The sequence below is a fragment of the Volvox carteri genome, assembly GCF_000143455.1.
Source record: "Volvox carteri f. nagariensis unplaced genomic scaffold VOLCAscaffold_38, whole genome shotgun sequence".
In the NCBI taxonomy this organism is placed as follows: Eukaryota; Viridiplantae; Chlorophyta; class Chlorophyceae; order Chlamydomonadales; family Volvocaceae; genus Volvox; species Volvox carteri.
The window spans coordinates 393,528-417,115 of record NW_003307581.1 but is presented as its reverse complement, the minus strand read 5'-3'; the positions used below and the strand labels follow the sequence as shown (position 1 = coordinate 417,115).

General features: G+C 56.9%; 1 protein-coding gene across 1 annotated transcript; it reads left to right on the top strand.

The window, feature by feature from the left end:
• Positions 1 to 713: 713 nt before the first annotated feature.
• Positions 714 to 23,540, top strand: VOLCADRAFT_94559 (uncharacterized protein; the record flags this gene model as incomplete). Its single annotated transcript, XM_002953781.1, has 45 exons — positions 714 to 799; positions 1,119 to 1,182; positions 1,536 to 1,567; positions 1,828 to 1,970; positions 2,373 to 2,421; positions 2,712 to 3,237; positions 3,740 to 3,860; positions 4,173 to 4,267; positions 4,510 to 4,587; positions 4,925 to 4,980; positions 5,062 to 5,170; positions 5,550 to 5,651; positions 6,304 to 6,548; positions 6,871 to 6,948; positions 7,599 to 7,671; positions 7,922 to 8,026; positions 8,546 to 8,614; positions 9,178 to 9,230; positions 9,777 to 9,854; positions 10,598 to 10,676; positions 10,948 to 11,055; positions 11,355 to 11,430; positions 11,635 to 11,708; positions 12,033 to 12,072; positions 12,290 to 12,514; positions 12,898 to 13,027; positions 13,381 to 13,527; positions 13,867 to 13,994; positions 14,461 to 14,849; positions 15,014 to 15,192; positions 16,127 to 16,244; positions 16,620 to 16,723; positions 16,949 to 17,084; positions 17,136 to 17,213; positions 17,299 to 17,508; positions 17,553 to 17,882; positions 18,467 to 19,400; positions 19,573 to 19,631; positions 19,989 to 20,056; positions 20,303 to 20,367; positions 20,803 to 20,840; positions 21,376 to 21,589; positions 22,120 to 22,289; positions 22,602 to 22,760; positions 23,271 to 23,540. 45 exons carry the CDS (start codon positions 714 to 716, stop codon positions 23,538 to 23,540), a joined length of 6,690 nt encoding a protein of 2,229 aa, XP_002953827.1.
• Between the last annotated feature and the right edge of the window lie 48 nt (positions 23,541 to 23,588).

Sequence of the window (23,588 nt, the reverse complement as noted above, 5' to 3'; positions counted from 1 at the left end):
CCTATTAGCATCAAGTTGAGTTATCGCATACATTTTAGTAGTTAAATGGGTAGCGATCGGCTTGTTGCGGTCAGGCTGTCGTTCGGGTATGAAAGGGGGAGGCGAAAGGATTGGGACCGTCCACCATGGAACATCTAATGAGTAGATTACGAGCACACACAAGAAGAATTATGCACGCAATAGTCCTTCCTTATATTGATGTGGCATTTTCGTACATGTTAACGGACGGGCATTTGCCCTTACTCATAACGTACAGGTTAGCATGTTATGGACTGATTCCAATAGTGGTCATTGGTTCAGGACGCCTATGTAATGCCGCACTCCATTGGTCTCACCGCCAAGGATTGGGCTGAAAGTGTACGGCAACAAGCGTAACTTTCTTCTGTTACAGACTTACGCGCACATCTGCGCCTTTAACTCCGCTCCAATTTATGTTACTGGTTAAGAGTGATGCTGTCGTGATGCGCTGCATAAATGCTAATAGCTGATTCTTCCTAGTAGGAAGTATACTCTGGCGCTGCCCCTGTAGTTGCAACCGAAATTTTTTGGTCATAAAAATTTCAACGCATTTATATGAATAAATCTCCCATGTAGCTGGCGAATCGAGGCTGCAAGCTTCTGCGCGCATCGGCGCCTTCTTAACCGGCCGCCTGCTGGATGCATAGATGAAAATAACTAATAAGGGACTTATTATGATCTAGTATTTAACAACCATGACATCTATGTCTGACTCTTTCAACGGGTCGAGCTATGCTGCAAGCGTTGCCTCTTCTCGGAGCTCGGCCTCTGTTCGCGCACGGTAAATCTTCAAGCTTTAACTGTGTGTGTTCATGTTACACGTCAGAGACCACAGATAAGGTTAACTTGGCCTGCCTGGTCTTCACCGGTAATGCGCTGTCAAGAAGTGTTGAAGCTCGAATGTGGATACATATATGTTAGCGCGGTTGTCATTGTAATACATGTTAGTGTGCGCTTGGGAAGTATGCCGCTTAGGAATGTGGGCGCTTTACTACTGCATGACAGTTCAGGCCTCAATCGGTCGCATACTAGCCAGTTGCTCCGATCCTTGTCACATTTTCGGGTGTTTTCTTAATTGGGGCGTCCAATTTGCATTTCAGTGCGGAACGGGAGCACCAGGAGCGCCATGGGGAGGACCTGTTGGAAAGAAGGTCGCCCCTGGAGGTACGTTTCTCTTGGGTTAATACTCGTGCATTTCATTATTATGTTTCTTGCTGATAGCGCATGGGGGTGACTTCTCTATTGTCGAAATGCGTGGCATGTCTTACCTGATATGTGACGAAGGGTTCGCCGCACATAAATTGTTGCGTTTCTATACGTGTGAACTCTTCCTGTACAAATTCCTTGAAATCTACACGCATTAAGGCTGGCTATAGGACTCAGTGTTGAGTGGGATAGCACATAGCTAGGTGGCTGACCGAACAGATGAAACTCGTACAAGTGCTCGTTTGCATGAGGAAGTCCATCATGGCATCCATATGGTGTCTTTGTGCGTGGCTGGCCGCTCCCCCTTGCAGAACGGCATTTTCGGGGTCCTGTTCACGCTCAGGTAGGCTACCCAGGGCCGGCGTCATTCACATCCGGGCTTTACTATGAGGCCTTGCAAACCACAAGCCACAAGCCATTGCGCCCTTTAATTAAGACATCCTATCGTTGAAATTCGGCATGCTCCACGCATGCTGGTGCACGCCATACCGCACGCGACGATTTCTACTGCATGCGCACATGCATTGTCGCCTCAGGTCTGGTGCATTAACTTGGGACCGGCCTGCATGCGCCTTACATGTTTTTTCCTTTGATATCCCACAGCAAGGAGAACAGTGAGACACGCATTCGCATCAGGTGGACACTCCTGAAAATCCTTCTGGACGCCTGGCAGTTGTTCACAACCGTCATTTCCCCAGCCAAGCAAGGATGGAACATCAAACCCAAGGGAACGTACGTGGTGCCTGGTGCGGCATAAACCAGCCGCTGTGTGGTCACTAGGCTGCGTAATGCCAGGCCTAATGCGAAGCTTGCCAGGAAAATCTGTGCAGTACCAACCTGTGGGGGCTCTGGGGAAGCTGTCGCTGTGAAGATTTGGTCCTTTTGTTTGTCACGAACAGAAAATTGCGTGAAACTAGTTCAACTGCTAAGTGCGCTTGTGACCTCCGGGTACTCAGACAGCAGGCAAGGCAGAGACGAACCTGCTGCAACGTTAGCATCCTCATCGAGGTGTAGCTTACAGCACTTTAGCCGCCGCGTGTGTGTGCGTCTGTATGTCTGTGAAAATGCCACGAGTCACCAGCACGGTGCCCTCCTCGCTCTTACCTCTTAAGTTTTCAAGCTCCTGTTGCGGGTTCATCCTCCCTCAGGGCGTGGGTGGTTGTCGGCGTGCTCAACTTCTCTTGGCTATCCGGGCTGGTAGGGCATGAAGGGGCAAGGGGGGAATGGAAGGCCATGGGCAGGCCGGAAGGGATGTCAGGTGTAAATCCTGCGGCTGGGCGACGGGCGCCATGGGCAGGGTCAACGTCCCATCTATGCAAGGCGGGCGCCAGGCAGAGGCTGTGGGCTGGGCGTTAGGGCTATGCTGGAGTCGGGGCCATGTGTCCGGGGAGGTTACGCCGCACGGCCACGTTACGGTGCGGCACATGGGCACCGTCAGTGGCTACCCCAGCAGCAAAATACGTCCTATCGCACACGCGCGCTTCCAGCTGCTTTCTAGAGCAAGCAGCCCGCCCCATTGAATTCATGCCTTACTATAGTACATTCGGTTCTTGCGAGCTAACTTTAGGATATTGCAGCAATTGCAGGAACAGCCTTTTCGAACTTCTGCCAGCAAGGATCCAGCTGACTCGCAATATTAGGGGCGCGCAGCCCGCTTATGGCCATGTTCCAGCTCAACAAGGCTTGAGCACAGGTACATGCCTTGTCACCAAGGCATGCACCTGTGCTCGAGCCTTGTTTTGCGTCATCGGCATATCGTTGCATGTATGGTTGTTGCACCAAAGTATTCGGCCCTATTCACCCTGGCTGGTTGGCTGTCAGGGCTACGGAGCGTATCTAGCGGTGCTTTACTCCATGGTGGCGCTGCTGATGGGAAACGTGGGGCTCTGTGTGTGGGTAGCCTGGTGCTTCAAGGAGCACAAGTTCCCCGTTGTGTGGCCCATCAAGGTGCTGCGCGTGTTCAGCAGCGTCTTCTTCCAGGCCTTCGATGTGGCCTCCCTCAACCTACTACAGGTGCGTGTCTGGCTGCCGTCGTCCAATGCTGTGCATGCTAAAAGTCACTGCCGTCTGAGGCACAGTAGTTCAGCATACCGATGTTGCGTGCTGCGTTGCAGCCTTTGGGTCAGGGGAGTGAGGGATGAGTGGGCCTCGACTGTGGTGTACGCAGAGGGGGAGTGAAATTGGAGAGATGATTAGGATTGGAGTGGAATTGGAGAGTGTGATACCACAACATCGCCTATCTGCTGTTGCTGGGAAAACGTTAGCTTGTTAAGGGCCCGTCCTTAGCCTGCACCGCATAAGGACTGCGCTGCGGGGGCCCGACGTCGACCGCACAGCACTTCTCCGTATGCGAGAACGAGGGAGCGACATCCAAAGGTTTTTCTGTAGTGAATTGTAGCTCATCGCGGTTTTCCTGGGCCTGTTGTTGAGGTGTCGAGGTTCGCACATGTACCTGGTGCTGGCCCAGAGCCTGCCCTCCATGATTTCCGTCTGAATGCCCGGGGCTCCCCACCAGACTGTAACAATACATGCGTTTAATCCCGGCGGCCGCCTATCCCTGTTACAGCTGGGCATCAGCTGTAACTACTCCGGGAATGGAGGACGTCGCCTCCACATGGACCTTTTCCCTAGCTACAGTGAGTATACGCCTCAAGTATGTGAGCAGTGCGCCGTGCAGGCATGGCAGGGAAAGGCCCTCCTTTCCAGCCAGCCATGTGTTGGCACAAACGTCAAAAAGTAAAGATACAAGCAGGCCGTGTGATATGGAGTGTTCATGCCAACTTGCTTGCTTGCTTCAATGTTTGCCGTATGTTACTTGATGGGCGAAGTTGCTACAGTGGCCTTTGCTGCCTACATATTGTCGTTGCTGCTGCTGCTGCTGCTGCTGCTGCTACGGCTGCTACTATTGCTTCTGCTAGCAGTAACTAGTATTTGCTCGTCCGTTGCAGGCTGCACCTCAACGCCTCACGTGCTCCACGCCGTCGTCTCGGCCCTCAGTCTGGTACTGTTCGTAGCCATTGCACTGTTACTCAACATGGCGGAGGTGAGGAGCGGAGGGAGGGCCCGGTCAGTTGGTTCCGGATGTGTGTAGTGTAGAGGCTTTAACAGGAGCCGGCAAGCTGGAATCCGCATCGTTCAGAGCCTGCAGGCCATGCACTACTTCGCACCCAGCCGCATCCGTGACCGTTAGGACTCGATACTGCACCGCTGCATAAGTTATGTGAAGAAGAACAAAAGCGGAAAGAAGCGGAGCGAGCCCCGTGCCGCGCCGCGCTGCGCTTGCAGGTGGAGGTTAATCCGCTGTCGCGGCGGCCGCTGGCGTTGGGGCACAGTGGGGCAGAGGTGATGGCTTTTGCATTCAAGGTATGACGTATCCGGTGCCGTGAAGCGCAGTGGTGCGTGGATTTCCTCAGGTATAGGAATGGATACACAACGGCGATTGCCAATGTAAGCCGTAGCGTAGCAGTTCACGTGCCGTACTATCGTACATGCATTTATGGCCTGCCATTTGCGTGACAATGTACAGCGCAGCTGTCTGCGAGGTGTATCGGGATGTGCAGCAGCGAAGAGTACGTACGTGCGCTCTTGCATATCATTGTATACATGCGGCCTATCGGGCGTGCAAGTTGGCGTGACTGAGAGCGATAAGCTGAAGTCCTAGCTCGTGCCCTGTGATCCATGCTGCGCTTCTGACGCACAGCCTCATTCCAAAGCGGCTGATGGCATGTGCACGGCTACATGCTTTGGCAATGACATGTAAATATAAAGACCATGTGGAGTTATCGGTATGTATGTATGTGTTATATGTTCAACGGTGCGGAAACCCCGTACTTGCAGACCTGTCCGATACGAGCTGGTTCGGGTTACGTGCCCAGAGCCTCTCCATGCTCCGCTGATTGGAACGGACGCGTATTCGTCCGGGGACTTGGGTTGCTGCTCCAAGCACGTGAGATTCACGCTAAGGAAGCGGTTTTTCTCACCAACACCTCACCAGCCTTCAACTATTGCTATTTCCTACCATTCCACTTAACCGCCGAAACCGTGCCGTTCAGTCATTTCCCCAAACCTAAATAGTTTAGGATAGCATCCGCCTCTCCAGCACTCGGGGCTCCCCCACCCGCACATTCAGTTACGACACAAACGTGATGCCCGGGAACCCACAAAATCGTCGATCATTCAGCATTCCCTTAGCTTATCCTCTAAAGCGCCACACAAGACACCTGTTAGTCATGCCGACACAGCTCTTCGCAAGTCACGCACCCCTGCCCGCAAACCTAGCTATCGCTGCCTCAGAAGTCATGGAGGCTGCCTCTGCCCCCCCGCAGGTCCTCCTTACCCTCGTGGATGTGTTCGTGGGGTACAAACGAGTAGCTGCCTGTTTGTACACGGCACTGTCCCTGGCTCTAGCCTGGCAGAGCCTTCGGAGGGTAAGTCCAGCGCGTCTCGGCAGCTAGTTGGTCCTCTCGTATGTGCGTGTGTGTTCGAAAGAATGCTCCTTCTGATACATAGAAAGGGGCAGAACCCCCCTCGCCCTTCCATCGAAACGTGCAACAACAGCTGTGTGTATCCATTTCTTGAATGAGAGTATCATTTGTTTAATAGGCAAGCTCAGGTTGCGCCGACATGCTGTTGGATGCCACGGTATGTATGTTGTTACAGGGTGGTTAACTTCGCCAGCGGCCCCCTTTCCCGGGGCAGTCCCTGCTCTCCCCTGCTAGAGGGGCACCCTAATCCGTCACCCCATCCGACTTCAGAATGTATTCGTTGGGTTCGGCAACTCACCACCAGCATCCAACCAAATCTAGCGGATCAACGGCGCATCAACTTAGTTCCTGGTCAGCTCGCAAGTTGATATTATCACGTCCTACACCGTCCATATGATGAGGGGCCACCTCCCATTTCATCACTCCTCAAACACCCGAGGAGCTGGCAGGCGGATTTGAACCCGGGTCGACTGGATCGACTGGGAGCAGAAGTCAGGCCTTAACTTCTGCCAGCCGCCTGTATGCCTGCCAAGGTGCCACCTTGCACAATCCCTCCATCCTTGTCTCCCGGCCGGCCGATGGTGAACACCTGCAGAACCCGCATCTGGTGGCTTGGGTCAACTACTTAAAGGGCGGTGTGGCGGCCACCATCTTATGGTGCTGCGTCTCCCTGGTACTGCTGGTTTTCCAGCCCGGGATTCACGCGGACAGGGCGCAGGAGTGGTCCGAGTCCCTTACACTGCTAATGCTTGTGGGGCTCGGTCCGGCCTTCGGCGTCGGCGCATTAACGTCCTTTTTGGTGATCCGGAGCATGACCATGTCGGCTCTCAAGGCCCTCGCGTGAGTCGTGACGCTTGCTTCGGTTTGCACGTATCTACGTATCTACGCATCTACGGATGTCCATGTGTTCCTTTGTGTATGTGTATGTATGTGTGTGCCTGCCACCGGCCCGCGGCTGCGGCCTCTGCACCGACCTTGGGCTTGCGTTGTTTCATCATTTTGCTCTGTTTGACACTTGCTCCGGTTGCGGCCCCAAGAGAGCTCGCTCTCGTGCTTGTCTGCGAGGGAAATCGCCCTTCCAATGCGCAGGGCTGCTCTTGGTCCATGTGGCGCATCTGATCCCGCGATGTTTGTACCGCCGCTTCACTTGGTCGCCCCGCAGAACCGCCAGGCCGGACGTCCGGCTGGAGGACGTGTGTGAAAACCTGGATGATCCCCGCGACGTGGAGATCGTGGCAAGGTACGCTGCTCGTGGGATTCGTACATGCGCCATTCTGCTGGATTGTTAACAACCACGCCAAGTGTGCCATTGGGGACGCTTCTGCCTAACCCGGACGGCGGACGAGAGATAGGGCTGGATGGCGCAACGCACACACCAATCGCTCCTGCTCGTTTGTCGACAACGCGGCTCCTCTCCCCCCCACACACACACGCACGTGCATGTGGCGTGTCCAAGTGTTTCGTGGACATTGTTAGCTAGGTAGCTATAGCCAGTCACACACAGCACTTTGCCTCCAACTTCCAAGAGCCCGTTGGCAAAGTAAGCGCTGGTAGCCCGCAGACCAGCTTCGTATTACGCTCCTTACGGACGGTGCCCAGGCATCGGCTATGGCCGCCGCCGTCCTCCGCACCACCCGTACACACATACATTCGCAACTCATGCATGGATATTACTCTCCGGCGGCTTTGATCCCAGCAACCTGGGTAGCAGCTACACACCCCATGTCGTTACCAGCAGCAGCTCTAAACCAGTAATAGAACTACTGAGCCACGCTGGTTGTTCTTGGATCTTGTGGCGCCTTGCGACAGCCGATCTGCGTCCCTTTTATGTTTATGTTCGACGTTCCTGGTCTGTGGTTTGGTTGCGCTTGGGCGGGATTGCTGCGGCAGGTGTTGTCGTGTGTGGAAAGATCGCTACACGGTGGACGCAGACGCCGTCAACCGGGCACACCAGGTTATCAAGGTACGCTGGCCGGCTGGCAGGTTGCTGTGTTTGATACGGTGCCGCCGCTCCTGCCCGTGTAAGCAGGAAGCTTACCTTGCATGCGGTTTGCCTTGCCTGTGCATCGCAAGTTGGAAGTTCCAGCTCCCTGCAGCACACGCACAGGCACGAAATGCGGTAGCTGGTGCCTTGCCAGCCACCTGCGACTCCTGCCGTCCTGACGTCCACCTGGCTAAGAACATCACCTGCTGCCTCGTTCCTTCCCCCATAGGCCGGCCTGGCAATGTTCCCCACCAGCGCCTACATGGTGCTGCTTCACGGAAATTTTATGATTGACGTCCTGGGGGTCAGCCAGAGCGGCAGCAGTCGCATCGAGGTGCGTGCGGGGCGCGGGTAGCCTGTGCCGGGCTAGCAGGCAGCAAGTGGGGCTCCAGGGATTGAGTTCCACCCGCTTGTGTTACTGGCCTTCAACATCATGGGGAAAAGAGGACGTGGGCCCCAGAGCGCCCTGGGCAGTGCGCACGGCCGACAGCTCAGCCAGGGCTGGTGTCTCTGATCTTGTTGGACTCTGAACCCAGCTCATACCAATACTGATCAGCTGGTTGGTTGATTGCGGCAAGGTTAGAACGTTTCGCGGTGTCTATGGCCTAACGGCCCAGCAGTCATTCAACAGAAGGTCCTACGGATCACGGCCGCTGATTTTAACACGTGAAAACCAGATAATGTACAAGATATTCCCTTGCTTCTACAGCTGGCATTTCAGAACCATATTATAAGCTCATAATCTTCTGCAAAAAATCATCGTGATTTCTTTTACTAGATCAAATGAACTAACCAGGACGCGCCGTCCTCAACGGTAAACCTATTCGTACGGCACTGACGTGCGCACACGCAGGACGCGCGCAAACTGAACCCGAGCCTCATGTGCCGCTTCATCATGTTTGTACGACACCAACAAGCGACGGTAAGCAAAAGCATACGTGTGATTAACCTGGGCTTTGGTTGTACACTGGGCGGCTGACAGGGTGCTGCGTGCCCTTGCAGCTTTCAGCGGCAGCATATATATGTGTGTGTACATGCGTGTGTGAGTGTATACATGTGTATGTGTGTGTATATGTGTTTGTATGTATAAATACTTTGTGTGTGTATATGTGGAAGGTCGCTATTTAGGCGTGTGAATTGCTTTGGGAAAGGGAGAGTGCTGGTGCCTGGATGAGAGGGCTTTAATATGAGTGACTTTGTCAGCCCTGAATTATATGAATATGTGCATCCTGACCCATAGTAGTCCCGGTATGTCAGGAGGGTGGTACATCCGGTACGGGTTCGTCCCTAAGCTTGCTGGATAGACTGGTGCAAGATGCACGCACTGCTAGGAGGGACTTTGCAGGCACGTTTGCATACAAGCGTCCGTCGTCTCTACCGATTTCCTTGCTACATGCTACAACCGTACCTATCTGGCCTGAACTATTGCTTCCCCTCCATGCCTCCATCCGCCGACCTGCTGCTTGCCGCAACGCATACATGCAGCAAAAAGCCGCAGGCAACAGCGCCAACGACGGAACCAACATGGACCTTCTAGGGTGAGTTGTCACACCTTCCTCGCTCGCTGCCTGCCTGCTTGGGTGGGGAACATTCAGCACAGGAACGGAGCAAAACGATACCTGGGGGCCTTTATCTGCCTCCATCACAGATGGGTGTAGTAGGGTCAATGCAACACGGGCTGCGGCTCCGCCGCCGAGGCACGTGCGCTGCTGCAAACGGCTCGACTTCCTCGGGCTCTGTCTGGGGTCCCATACCGCGGTCTCAGCATACAGTGCCACCCGCAGCATACAGCGCCAGCGCCCGGCTTGCCTGCTAGGGCCGCTCCTCTCTGGAAGCAACGGCATAGGAACGGCATAAGGCCCTCGATGCTATCCGTGCGCGTGCCTTGTCCTGTGCTGTAAGCACACGGCCGGCTCTGTAACACCAGGCAAGAGAGGGTGTAGCAACCCATGACCTCGTGTAACTTGGCGCCCGTAAAAACTCCTTTCATTGTAATCATGCACCCTGGCTGTACTGCTTTATCCGCTGTCACGCTTCGTTTTCTGTTGCAAACATAACCGAAATGATCGCTCCTGGACAAATAGATATGTGGAGTACCAGCGCAAGCAGCGCATGGTGGTGCGACTTCACCGTGAGGCGCTGCAGGCCATGTGCAACTTCTGGTGAGTAAATAGGCCATGTTGATGTTGTTACAGGGTGGTTAAGCTTCACCAGTGGCCTCCTTCCCGAGGCAGTTCCCTGCTCTCCCCTGCTAGAGGGGCACCCTAAGCCATTCACCCCATCCGACTTCAGAGTGTACTCTTTGAGTTTGGCAACTCACCACTAGCATCCAACCAAATCTAGCGGATCAACGGCGCGTCAACTTAGTTCCTGGTCAGCTCGCGAGTTGATTTTATCACGTCCTACACCGTCCACAAGATGGGGGGCCACCTCCCATTTCATCACCTCTCAAACACCCCGTGAGGTCGGCAGGCGGATTTGAACCCGGACGCGCTGGGACGCGACGGGAGCAGAAGCCAGGCCTTAACCTCTGCCAGCCGCCTGCCGTTATTTATGGCCATATGTCTTAATACCCGGGCAGCTAGGCAGGGGCCGCCAGAGGGGCAGCTTGTGCATCGCGCTTGTGGCCATAATTGGTTTCGTTCATGCACATCATCACACAGCCATCAGTGTGCTCAGCCAGCCGGGTTCTCAGCCAGCCACCTTCACTTGTGCAAACCGGGGGACCACTGGCCCTTTCCCTGCAACACTTGTTTCTGAGCTCGTGCAGCTGCCGTGCTGTAGACGTCGCACGCATGCTGCTGCTGCTGCTGCTGCTGCCGACAAATTGAGGGTTGGTTCCTACCGCCGCCGCTGCCGCTGCTGCGGGTGCCTGCGCGGTTGCACTTTCGGTGGCTGCTTGCAGGAAAGCGCTGGACGCCTCTAGGGTATCATTCATGCACCTTAGTCGAGCACTGAGCAGGATTGAGAGCTCCGTTTCGCAGGTGCGTGCATGTATGTGGTCGTCTGTAGCAAAAGATTCATCTTTTCTTGTGTGCGAAGTAATGGCATGGGGATGGGAGTAGTGGTTATGTGTGGACCGGCTGCATGTCAATATCGCTTCATGTCTTCGTCTTAAGCTTCTGAGACCGTGATTTAGTCGCACACACGGGATTGCTAAAGAATGCCAAGCACTGCAACTCTTATCTGTGTTGTGGCTCCTGCACCTGCGCCCGAGCTGCTTGCACGTGGCCAAACCCCGATATGTACATACAGGCCCAGACGGCATATCGGGTTGTGCTGGAGAGCTACAGCCACAATCCCAAGTTGGTACGGCTATACGGCAAATTCCTGCAGACTATCAAGAACGACCCCTGGCGCGCGGTGAGCGGGCTTCGGGCTTAGTGTCAGTGTGTATTAGATCGCTGTTGCATTAGCCACGCGCCTTTGTACGTACTGCAAGGTAAATCCCCTGCTGCAGCCGAAGACAGGATCCCGCGGGGGGCGTCTTGGCGTCGGATTCGGTGGCAAGCACCAGCCATACTCGCCAACCTGCCCAACCCTGCGTTCTCCTGAAACCCTGCATTTCATTCCATAACAACCACAAGTCGAAACACTGGACTCTCCGATCCGCATACTGGAAATAAACCGCTTGCTTGTGACGCATGGAACTGACTACGCAGTCGGAATACTTTGCGGAGGCGGACCGACTGGAGGAAATCAAGAATGGCGACGCCAGAGGCCCCCTGCTGCCTGACGGTGGGTGCAACGGGTGTCGGGATAGTGCAAAGCGTCGCCAACTATCCGCACAAACCTAGCTGAGGTGAAAGCAAGTTGCTTGGCATTGAACACGTCCACATACGGCAATGGCGCATGTGTTTCTAGATGTGAATTGATCGAGGCCCAGACCGTATTATGATCAAGTGCAAGGTTGGAAAATTCAGCTGCTTGGCTTGATTGCAGGCACGCCGTTGGGCCGCATGGACGAGATGGCAACTGCCGTACTCGTACTGAACGCGGCGGCGGACGTGCAGATGGTAAGGTCATATGGTTCAGTTAAGAGGCCCCTTAAACATAGTTTAAATGCCACCAACGGTTGTTTTTTGATTGTTGCTGTATATGAATGGACCGCCATTCAACTTTTGAAATTTAGCCTTGCCTGCGTGCGTACGTACGTAGCGTCCTGTACATGTACCAGGGTGTGACGGTGGCCTCCTCAAATACGGCTAGCCGCTAACGAAAAGAGACATCGTCCATTTGCCTCTGTACGCACTTTACGTGAACTCGACGACTGCGGTAGATCCGCTACTCAGCTGGCATCCGCACACGGTGACTCCACATGCTGTTGTGTTGCGCTCCAGGCGAACCGGCACACGCACGTGCTTTTCGGATACAAGCGAGGTACGGCTGGGTACGCGACGGGAAGGGGCTTGATGGGGGAGAAAAAATAGGGGTCAATTCAAAATTTCCTGCATGCATGCAGTTAGCTAGGTGTCGTACGCACAGGTGTTTGTCCCGCCTTGGCATGCCCACTAAGAACAAAAAGCCACAGGCGTATTTGGGTGGTGGGCTGCGTCTCATTCGCTGATCTGCCCACTCTCCTGTCGCTATCCCGCAGGTACTTTGGAAGGTAAGCCGCTCGCGACGTTGCTGGCACCTCACACCATCCGACGCGTCACCGAGAAGCTGGCTGCGCTGGCCGGCGCCACGTCTGTGACCGGTGCATTGATCTCCACCATGTCTATTACGAGCAACGATGCCGAGGCCTTTGAGGATGTGGTAGTGGGCATGCACTACGACCGGCTGGCCTTCCCCGTCAAATTCTACCTGCGGAAAATCTCAGGTGCGTGAGTATGTCTATAGATTACACGTGGTGTATGATGACAAGCATCAATTGCATGATGCCCGCCATGCACTCGTCTGGGGTTCGGCGGTGGTAGCGCTGCACTGGTTCCCTAACCGGCCTGGAGTGTCCAACTGCGCACGCACTTACGAAAACCTAAAGTATGGAAGAAATGGACACAGACAACGGAATGGTGAATAGGCGGTCGTGCAGGTGGCCTTTTACGCGATGGCGCATCTCTCTTACACACGCTCTCCGTGCTTTTACTGGTAGGCAGGTTATCTTCCTCATGCCTCTTGCCCAATCCCTCCAACCCTTGTGGGTGTTTGTATGTCTGTCTATCTGTTGGTCCTACTGCTATCTATTTGGTGACACGGGTACAGGTGTGGGTGAGGACTCGACATTTGTAGTCATGTTGGAGCCCGTGCAGCAAGCCAGCGGAGTCGCCACGCTGTGGGTCGCGCCCAACGGCACCGTGGCAGCCTGCGATCCCCAGTTCGTGTCCCAGTACGGGTGAGCCCCTGCCTGCCTTCGCCCCGGAGCCATTGCCGGCCGTCGAAGCCTAGACAGGCAATTCCAGAATGACTCACCAGGGATCATAGCTGATGGCCACGTCAGTACAGTACCTGGCTGAAAGGGTAAAAAAGTGTGAATAGGATGTCTCATAAGTTGCGCTGGCAGAGCTAATTTATACTTGTGCGTATTTATTGATGGCCTGTGTGTGCCGTACTGTACGACAGGTATTACGACAGCGCAAAGATGGGGTCTTCATGCATTATGCGCTTGCGATGGAGCACCCCATTATGATTACGTATGTGTGTCTGTATGTACGTTATGTATCGTGTTTACACACGCAATGCACGTAGATGGCGCCCGTCCGAGGTGAATGGATCCAACCTGGCGGCCTTCCTCGCTGTTGTTGCACCCGAGAAGCGGCAGCAGCAGGCGCCTGCCAGAGACGGGGAGGCAGCGCCGGCAGCCCTATTGGATAGCACTGGCGACGTTATGGAGAGGTTCGTGTAGCTGTATAGGTCTGTAGCTGATACCAGGTGGCACATTGCGCAGGCTCCCTATCTTCCAGGCCGGGGCTAGTCTTCCACCCCAACCCTCCCCTACCTGGCCGGAGGCATCCCCGGTCATCGGCATCGATCCGCTTTTTCACAATCCGTTTCTTTCCTATTTGCCCTTCTGGCGGAAATCAGTACGGACTGGTATGTATGTACTACTTGTCCAAACGCCACCCATGGTGCGGATTCCTTTGCATTTTAATGTCTGGGCAGCAGTTTGACTTTAATTGCCGCATCTATGCCGTCTACACTCATGAGCTCTCGTCTTTCCGTACGTGCATCCAGGCTGTTGTCCGGCGTCAGCGCTGCTACGGACGATCCGAATGCTGAGCAGCATGGTGGCGTCAAGTGCCATCTGGCGCACAAGTACGACACGGAGGCCATGCCATGCACCGCCAGCGTTACCTCGAACAGTAAGTGGACATAAAGTTCTGTATGGTGCGCACCCCTATGGGTGCGGCATGCGGCAGGCGGCATGCACAGTAGAATCCTACGGGTAGGGGTGAAACACAGACATACGTACAGGTGCAGAGCGAGCGTGGCCGCATTTGGTCGCACATAGGTCTAGGTCTGAGATACTTCGACCAGCAGGAACCAGGGTGGCAGGGGATCATCAACCCTGCATCATAAACACCGCAGGACGTAGCAGGACGTCCCTCCCAGGGACGGCATATCGGTACGTATGTAAGCCCTACGCCACGTACTCGTCCCAAGGCGTATGTGCAGCTATCTGCATACGCCACACTGCCTCGCATCCCCGACTGTCTTATAGGTCCATACAGATAACCCTTGCTCGGTCGTGAAACATCCCCCTTCCGCTGGCTTGGTGGGCCGCCCCTTCCCTGACTCGTTTTCCTTTTTGCCCGTCGCCGCCCGCAGTCAACGCCGACATCCCCATGCTGGAAATTCGCATCCAGATGGACAGGGCGCCCGCCCAGATCCTCGTGACCAACCGCAGGGGCACCATCGTGCATGCATCTCTGGGGTTGGTCACCGCCTTTAAGGATGTGGCAAGAGGCGGCGTTCCGGCGTCAAAATTCGGCTACAGCGGTGGTGGTGGCCTTGGTGGTGCCAGCGGCGGATTCTCGCATGGTGGCGGCGGCGGCGGCGGCGTCGGGGGCCGCTTCGCCGGCGGCGCCAGCGCGCTGCTGTCCGGCCAGGCCGGCAGCACACTTGGAGCCGTACCGGGAGCTGACGAGCTGTTAGGGTTTACACTGTTCGACTTCATGCCGGCGCCGTGGAAGGACATGCACATGAAGTTCCTCAAGGTACTTACATAACATCCAGTTCGCGTTGCATCAGGGAGATTGGAGCTCTTGTTCGCATGTTTAGGTAACTCGCATGCGTGCGCGCATATGAGACCTATGCATGTATGGTAATTTATGCCTAAGCTTTACTTTCATCCTTCACATACGCCTGCCGGCCGTGCCAGGACACCGCTGCCACAAGCTCGCCAGCAAGTCGCAACCATTGGAGCTGCCGCAAGGTCTCCCTCCCAGGACCCACCCTGGAGCTACGAACCGCGGGCGGTAAGCCGCTCTACATGAACGTGTGTGTGTCCAGCATGGATACCGCCGCAGGGGAGAGCACGCACGTCATCCGGCTGGCCAGGTGCGTGCGTATGGAGGAGCACATGTGGTGGCGCAGAACGAGGGGTGGAAAAGTACAGCAGGCGCCTGCACACGGGGTTCCGTGCGTCATGCAATTGATGCACAACGTATCTCGTTCCTAAGTCGTGGAAACAGGCCGCCCGGCCCCCTGATACCGATTTTTCTCTGGCAGCATTGTATACCTCTTGTACCTCCGATATCATTCCAAGTGCTACTGCGGAGGGCGTTCACAAGCCCCAGGCCACAAATCATGACCAGGCAAACATACGTACGGAATCCCGGGCGTCGTTGCATGTGTTCTGTGGGTACGTGTATGGGAAGCAGAGCCTTCCTTGGAGGCTGTTTTGGGCTGCCTCCCTGCCTCCCTGTCCCCCTGCCTCCCTGTCCCCCTGCCTCCCTGCCTCCCTGTCCCCCTGCCTCCCTGTCCCCCTGCCTCCCTGTCCCCCTGCCTCCCTGTCCCCCTGCCTCCCTGTCCCCCTGCCTCCCTGCCTCCCTGTCCCCCTGCCTCCCTGTCCCCCTGCCTCCCTGTCCCCCTGCCTCCCTGTCCCCCTGCCTCCCTGCCTCCCTGTCCCCCTGCCTCCCTGTCCCCCTGCCTCCCTGCCTCCCTGCCTCCCTGTCCCCCTGCCTCCCTGTCCCCCTGCCTCCCTGCCTCCCTGTCCCCCTGCCTCCCTGTCCCCCTGCCTCCCTGCCTCCCTGTCCTCCTGCGTGCTGCGTGCGTTGCAGAGGCAAACTATCGCTGATGAACTTGGCCTAGTTTGCCCTACCTACGTCCTTCCTGTTCAACTTGGTGGTTGTTCTGTACTATGGACAGATATATTTACTTGCAGAGTCACCATACAAAATGTATGTATGGCCCAGAAGCCACCCACTCAGCAACCCACATCTTTCACAAACGCGTCAATCGTGTCCCCGCGCCCCCACGCTTATGTCCCCAGATCCTCCCTGGAGACGGCCCTGGCAGAGAGGAGGCTGCGTCTGGGCGTTACGGAGGACGGTCTGGTGTCCCAAGTCAGTGAAGGGGCTGCAAAGCTCTTCGGACTGGAGCCGGGCAAGGTCTGTAAATAGACTAAAGAATGTAGTTCCGATAGTTGGATGCGGCCTTTTCTCCACTGGCGGAGGTAGCGTGTGTGGCGCGTGTTGCATCGTCAGCCAACAAAATGTTCCTGGAACCTCCACTTGCGGCGTGTTTCAATGCCACTTCCTTACATAGTGTCACTTCTACTTCTGCTCAATGCGAATAGACGACTCTTAGGGGTACTACCTAGCGCTGGCCTCTCCCCTATACCCTATACCCTCTATCCTTCGCGGGTCATAAGTGAGGTTGGCATCCGGCTGGCACACGTGGGCTGGCTCTCCGATAACGATAAAAAATAATCGCAATGCACCTTGCATTACCTCCCTACCTCACCCGGCACCGCAACCCCACAGATAATAGGGCGGGGGCTCTGGGAGATCATTGAGGAGGTAACGCCTGAGGAGGGCGGCCGCCAGGCAACGCCCGGGCCCAGAATGCTGACAGCCCTCGTGACCAGGTACGGCAGGAAACCTAGGAATCTACATCGGCGATAGGCCGGCGACTGTAGCTGAGTGTTGTACCGGTGTTTTATCGACTTGGCTGCTGACTGTTGGCGTGCTATTATTGTCGCGTTCCGATCAGCGTGCTGAGTATGTGTCGCTTTGCTTGCTAATAACTTGCTAGTAACTTGGGTGCACTGCTCGCCGCGTTCGTCGACACCACTCGCTGTCTCTCGCTGCAGGTCCCTCGCGTCTCCGGACCATAGCTGGCGGGTGTTAGTCTCACCACCGCGAAAGCCCAGTGCTCCTAACAAGGGCGGAATGCTGGAGCTGGCAGCGGCGGCGCGCGCGTCACTGGTCAAATCGGCCATTATGCAGGTCCGTCCATCCAACTTCTCTGACCTGTGCGCGATTCTGTCGCGCCCGTAGGGCCAACTCATCCTTGGGGGCCATTACAGAGTCCGTGGGTCCGTAATCGCACTGATGACCCCGCCGGTGGCTCAGCGGGTGTGTTGCTCAAGGGGGTTGCACTCAGCCTTCGGTTGGAGCCGCCCTTCCGCCCTTCCACCCGTCCACCCGTCCACCCGTCCAGCCGTCTACCCGTCCATCCTTCCACCCGTCCACCCGTCCACACTTCCAAACTTCCTTTTGCTTACCAGCACTCCCTGCTACCTGGGTGCTCCAGACAGCTCCCCACTGTCTATGTCTGGACGACACATGCACGCTCTGCGGAGGTGTCCCTATTAGGTGCATTGCACGCGTACGTTGGCCCCCTCACCCGTTTGATGGCTTGCACCTGCGTGTGAGTCCCAATGCGTTCTACGACGGGCTCTGCGCATCGTTCAGGTGCAAGTTGAGTACGTGGCCAAGACCCAGGAGGGCATCGGCGGCGGCGATGATGATGAAGCAATCAACATTTTCGTGGATCTATGGCCCATCGCCACCGTTACGGGCCTTCTGGAGTTGGACGGCAACGGCCGCGTGCGTACGGTGCTGGAGGAGCGTATCCGCCCTGCGGGTTTGCTGTTCGGTTTGGCGACGCAGGCCCTGGTGGGCTGCATGCTGGGCGACCTGGTGGTGATGCCGCCAGGGCGGCTGCGGCCTGGGGACTTGCTGTCGAGCAGCAATATGAAGAAGAGCAGTCTCAAATCGACCAAGAGAGAGTACTCAGTCAAGGTGGGACTTGGGCTTGGGGACAAAGCATGCAATGTCGATGAGGGATCAGGGCGTTGTTGATTCAAAGAAGAGGAGGAGGAGGAGGGAGGAGGAGGAGGAGGAGGAGGAGGAGGAGGCGGAGGAGGAAGGAGGAGGGAGGAGGAGGAGGCAGGAAGTTCAACGTTAATGGAATTGAGGCGGCGCCTGATGTGCGTGATGTTTGAGGCCAATGTGACGAGGAACTACCGCTCCCCCTAGTGTACCACATACATGACATATATTTAGCTGCACGTTCCCAGCTCGGAGAACCTTTACACAGAGCGACTCAGGGGGCCCGCCAAGGACGCTCCAACTTGTGCAATCCTCCCGCGCGTGTCGTGCTTTCTGCTCCGAGCCCGAGATGATTTGTGGAATTTTTGTTTTGGGCCCTCTGTGATGGGCAGGGTCGCTACCTTACTGTCCTTCGTCTGCTCCCCAAAACCCAATTTCCTCGCCCATGCCGCATCAAGTCTCCTCGCACGAGCCTGTTTGCCGGCGCCACTTGCCCGCCAGCTCCTCACTCCGCGCGTTTGCGTGTGCACGTAACTGCCCACATGGAAACCCAGGTTGGACCGGTGCATGTGCTCCAAGCCAACCATGCCGACGGGCGCCCCGCGTTGCTTGACGTCCAAGTTGTGGGAAAGCCCGGTTTCAATCAGCCCGTCCACGCCATCCTGCGTTTTCACTTAGCTCCCATGCTGCCGGGGGCTCCCCGCGCCCGGACCTCCGCCACCGGCGCCGCTGCTGGAGTCGCATCCACCGCCCCCCGAGCCACCGCGTTCTCCTTGCGCGCTTCGTCCATGGCGAGGATGCAGTCCTCTGGCGATGCCGCCATGGCCGCCGCTGCAGCCGCCGCACTCGGCTTCAAGCTGGACGCCATGGGGCCGTTAGCCCGGGCTGAGTCACCGAGGACCCTGCCACCGCGTTCGTCGTTCGCACTAAAGGAGCCTTCCAGTGGCAGTGGGGTTGGAGGTGGAGGTGGAGGTGGAAACAAGCTAGGCAGATCGGAGACGACCGGCAGGAAGGTTGGGGTCGCTGCGTTGACGCTGGCGGAGGAGCCGGCGGCGGCGCTGCCGTCAAGCGGTATGCGATCCTTGATGTCGGACCGCGCAGCTGCGGCGGCGATGCTCCCGCTGGAGGAGGTCATGCAGACGGGGTACTCGGTGGCGGCGGATCACCAGGGACCCGTGGGTCTGGCCGCGGCGCCTCCCGATATGCTGACAGAGGGTATGCCCCAGCCAGGGGTCACGGCAAGCGCGGGCAAGGCGGCGCAGCTAGCGGCGGGGCGGAGCAAGCTGGCTGATATGGTCAAGTCTGTAGGTAGCGGTAGCGCCAGAGGTGGTGGCGGTAGCCCTGGCGACTTGGTGAAGACGCCGCCACGGCACGGCAGCAGCCGGCCGCCGACACACCGTATGCCGTCGGGTGTGTCGTTGCCCAAGTCGCCAATCTCCGAAACAGGTGGTAACCTGGACGAGCTGCTCATGCGCGCAACAACCAAAGGTACTTGGTGGCTGGGGAGGGCGGGCAGAGGAGCGCGTGGCTGTACCTGTGGGGCTCCATGCATGTGGGCAGGGAAGTGCTGAGAGGGGGGCTGGTAGGCAAGGAAGCTAGGCGTCATCTGCTCGGCACGTGCTTATTGCCGCCGCGTTACGTATCGGCCGCGCCGTGTCAGGTGTAGGGCTCGGCGCAGCCGCGCTGGCAACCGCTGGTGACTGCTGTCCCCATCAGTATGTAAGCATGCGCTGGGCAACGCTGTAACTATCAACAGCTACAGCTACAGCTACAGCTACAGCTACAGCTACAGCTACAGCTATGGATGTGGCTTTAGTTGTATCCCCAGGTGACTCAGGAGAGCGCGTCCTGGCGCTAACCTGAATGGGAAGAATGAAGGACTGGGAAGGGCAATGGTCGCTTGCAAGGACACGGCTACACAGGCAATAATGTTATCAGTGAGCGACCCCGGGCCCGGGCCAAGAGACAAGACTTCACACGGCCAAGAGCCCTTCTCTCCCTCATTGTATATGCCCATTTCGTGTTCCTTTTTGAAAAACTCTTTCCCTGGCTGGCAAACTCCGTCGCGCTCCTCAGGGACTGCGCCAGCGGTTGATCTCCAATCCGTTGGAGATAGCGATGGAAGCGGCAGCGGCAAGGACGCGGTGCGTTGAGCTCTTTGGCGTGGGTGGCACAGCTTTGGAAACGTGGTTTGAGAGCTACGTGTTGCTTTTTCTCTCTGCCTGTCTGTTTGTCTGTCCTTCTGTCTGTCTGTGAATCTGTAGCTTCATAATAGTAGAAAGCATTTTCCTGTGTGTGACTGATTTGTGTCCCTATTTGTCTCTTTACTCTTTCCGAATCGTGTTGTCGGTCCCTCCGCCCGCCCTCGCCCTGCTTCCACACCCGCTCAGCAATCTCGAGGAAAGCGACTGGACGGCACCAATCGGATTTCCACATGGGTGGCCAGCAAAGGCGAGTAACCTATTTGCTTGTTTTTCACGCTAAGCGGCACCTAAGCTGCTCACGGACCGGCGAACACATCAGAAATCATCTTGAACAGTCCTTAACAGCAGATAACTATTAGATGCTGTCCCCGGCGGCTTGGACATTGTTAGGCCATGTGCATGTGTGTGGGTGTGTGGCTGGGGGGATGGAGGGGTGGGTGTCCGTAACCCACTTACGAGCTGGTAGGTTGCGTTGTCCGCCGGCTGGAGATTCCGTCATCATTCACCCACTTGTTGCGATTCGCTGAATGCCTGAATCTCCATCGAAAGGAAACTTTTTCCCGCAATGCATAGTGCAGTCATGAACCTACATAGCGTCTATCAACGTGGGTGCGGGCCTGGTATCGTACGGGGCTATACGCTTCCTCCCTTACCCTGATTGGACATGGCCGTGGCATGCCCCGCAGGCGTCTACTACCAGAACACGGTAAAGCCAGACGTGCCGGTAAGAGTTTTTGCCTTCCGCTACGAACTTGGCTCAGCGTGCCGCTGCTGCAACGCGTGCACGGAGCTCCAGGGGGCTCCCTCCCGACACGTGCATGCAACCTTGTGTGTGCACCACCAACAGCAGTTTGTCATTACCAGAATCCCGCTTCCCGGCCCCCCGGGGCTTAGCTAGCTCCTAGCCATCAGCACACCGCCACACACGGAGCTTCAGCAGTAAGATCAAAATCAGGATCTATGAGAACAAGGGACAGTGTATTCGATGGCTTGAGCTGCAATTTGTGGCCACTATACCTTTCCCGCTTGCTAGACATACCGCACCTACGGGTGGCCTACCGAACTGTTTGACATGGATCTCAATCTCGGTCTTGAAGGACTGCTGCAAACGTCCCCTTTCCGCTCGCACAGCGTCGGCCGTGGCCCTCGTCCCGTATTATTGCATTTGCCTGCGCGCGCTCCTCTGATCGCCTGACTCGCCTATCCGCCGCGCGCTCTGATTGCTCGGTTGTTCGCTTGTGTATCCATCAATCCATCAGAGTGATGACGACAAGTCCCGCCGCAGCGCCGATTTTAGCGACGGTGCACCGGGCAATGATGTGGTGGTTCGTGTGCATATGGACGACTTCGGAACCCCCCCCGACCTGGTGCCCAGACGAGCCGTGTCTCCCGGCATGCGGTCGGATTTTGCCGGCTATGGAGAAGAGGATGCCGCCAGCGAAGGCGGCCAGAGCGCGATGTCCGCCCAGTCAGGTGCGCGAGCTCGCGCTCCAAGTACACCATGCATGCATCCGTTTTGTCACAAGGGTCTAGGATCTGAATAACTTGGTTTCCTTAATTGGGTGGGAATATCCTCGCTCGAGTATCTGCCTGCGGAAGACGACAGGGGAACCGGAGCGCTGAGCTGCCGCAGCAACGCTGCTGCGGGCAAAAATGATTATACACGGACTGGATGATCTCGAGGGAAGGCTTGAGTTGCCAGCGGTTGGCTTGTTGGGGCCTTAAATGTGTGGGTATCCTGGATGGGACGCGGGTGTTGGGGCTGGCGGGTGGTACAGCCTGGAGCTTTGTGTGGAAAGGGTCACGGGACCCGGCGGCCAGCTGTGTTTGCCGTACTGGCTCCACTGCTGGCGACGTCAAATCGTGGCAAAGCACACAAGTACGGAACTGGTTTACTTCGCGACACAGTATCCGAGTCTGCACGTGTCTAAACTCGTCATCCCTTGCACCTCCCACATCTTGTTTTTTCCTCCTCCGGATTCTCGCCGGCAACTGTGCTGTAGCGAACGGCGGTGCCGAGTACAAGCGTGGCAAGCGCTTCCGCAAGCTCATCAAACTCATGGACTCCAGCCAGACACAGCAAGTACGTTTGGGTTACTTAGGGGCGTCAGATGGATGTTTGGTGGGCTTCCGCCACGTCCCCCGACTACATGCGGTACATGGGGATGACACAGTGAGCCCTGTTCGGGCCAGGGGCTGATAGGGGGTTTGCCTATCAGCATGCATGTGGTGGCTTACATCCAGTCCACCTACGGCCCAGGCTTTTCTGCGTGGTCAACCGAAATATCAACCGGCACCGACAATACATATGCTTGCTACACGCTGGACATGCCAAAACCAAATCTTGCTCCGTCCATCAACTATGCTGACCTCAGACTCCGCATCCACTCGCGCCTCGCTCCCCGTGTATGAACTCCCCGTGTATGAACTCCCCGTGTATGAACTGTTCGAATCTCATCTCCTCCCTCTCCAACTCGCCGTGCAGGTCCAGCAACGCTTTCGCACCCACGCACTGGCCACGGTCGCCTTCCTGGCTCTCGTCCACATCGTGTGTTTCGCACTCGTGGTGACCGCCATCCAGTCGCAAAGGTCCGCAATGCTGAACCTGGGCCGCAGCGGCGAGGCGCAGCGCAACATGCACCAGGTAGGTTCTGGGGTTCGTTTGTTGATCGCCGATGAGGAACTTTGGATGGGTGCCGCCTAGATGGGTGCCGCCTAGATGGGTGCCGCCTAGATGGGTGCCGCCTAGATGGGTGCCGCCTAGATGGGTGCCACCTAGATGGGTGCCACCTAGATGGGTGCCGCCTCGATGGGTGCCGCCTCGATGGGTGCCGCCTCGATGGGTGCCGCCTCGATGGGTGCCGCCTCGATGGGTGCCGCCTCGATGGGTGCCGCCTCGATGGGTGCCGCCTCGATGGGTGCCGCCTCGATGGGTGCCGCCTCGATGGGTGCCGCCTCGATGGGTGCCGCCTCGATGGGTGCCGCCTAGATGGGTGCCGCCTAGATGGGTGCCGCCTCGATGGGTGCCGCCTAGATGGGTGCCGCCTAGATGGGTGCCGCCTCGATGGGTGCCGCCTAGATGGGTGCCGCCTCGATGGGTGCCGCCTCGATGGGTGCCGCCTAGATGGGTGCCGCCTCGATGGGTGCCGCCTAGATGGGTGCCGCCTCGATGGGTGCCGCCTCGATGGGTGCCGCCTCGATGGGTGCCGCCTCGATGGGTGCCGCCTCGATGGGTGCCGCCTCGATGGGTGCCGCCTCGATGGGTGCCGCCTCGATGGGTGCCGCCTCGATGGGTGCCGCCTCGATGGGTGCCGCCTCGATGGGTGCCGCCTCGATGGGTGCCGCCTCGATGGGTGCCGCCTCGATGGGTGCCGCCTCGATGGGTGCCGCCTCGATGGGTGCCGCCTCGATGGGTGCCGCCTAGATGGGTGCCGCCTAGATGGGTGCCGCCTAGATGGGTGCCGCCTCGATG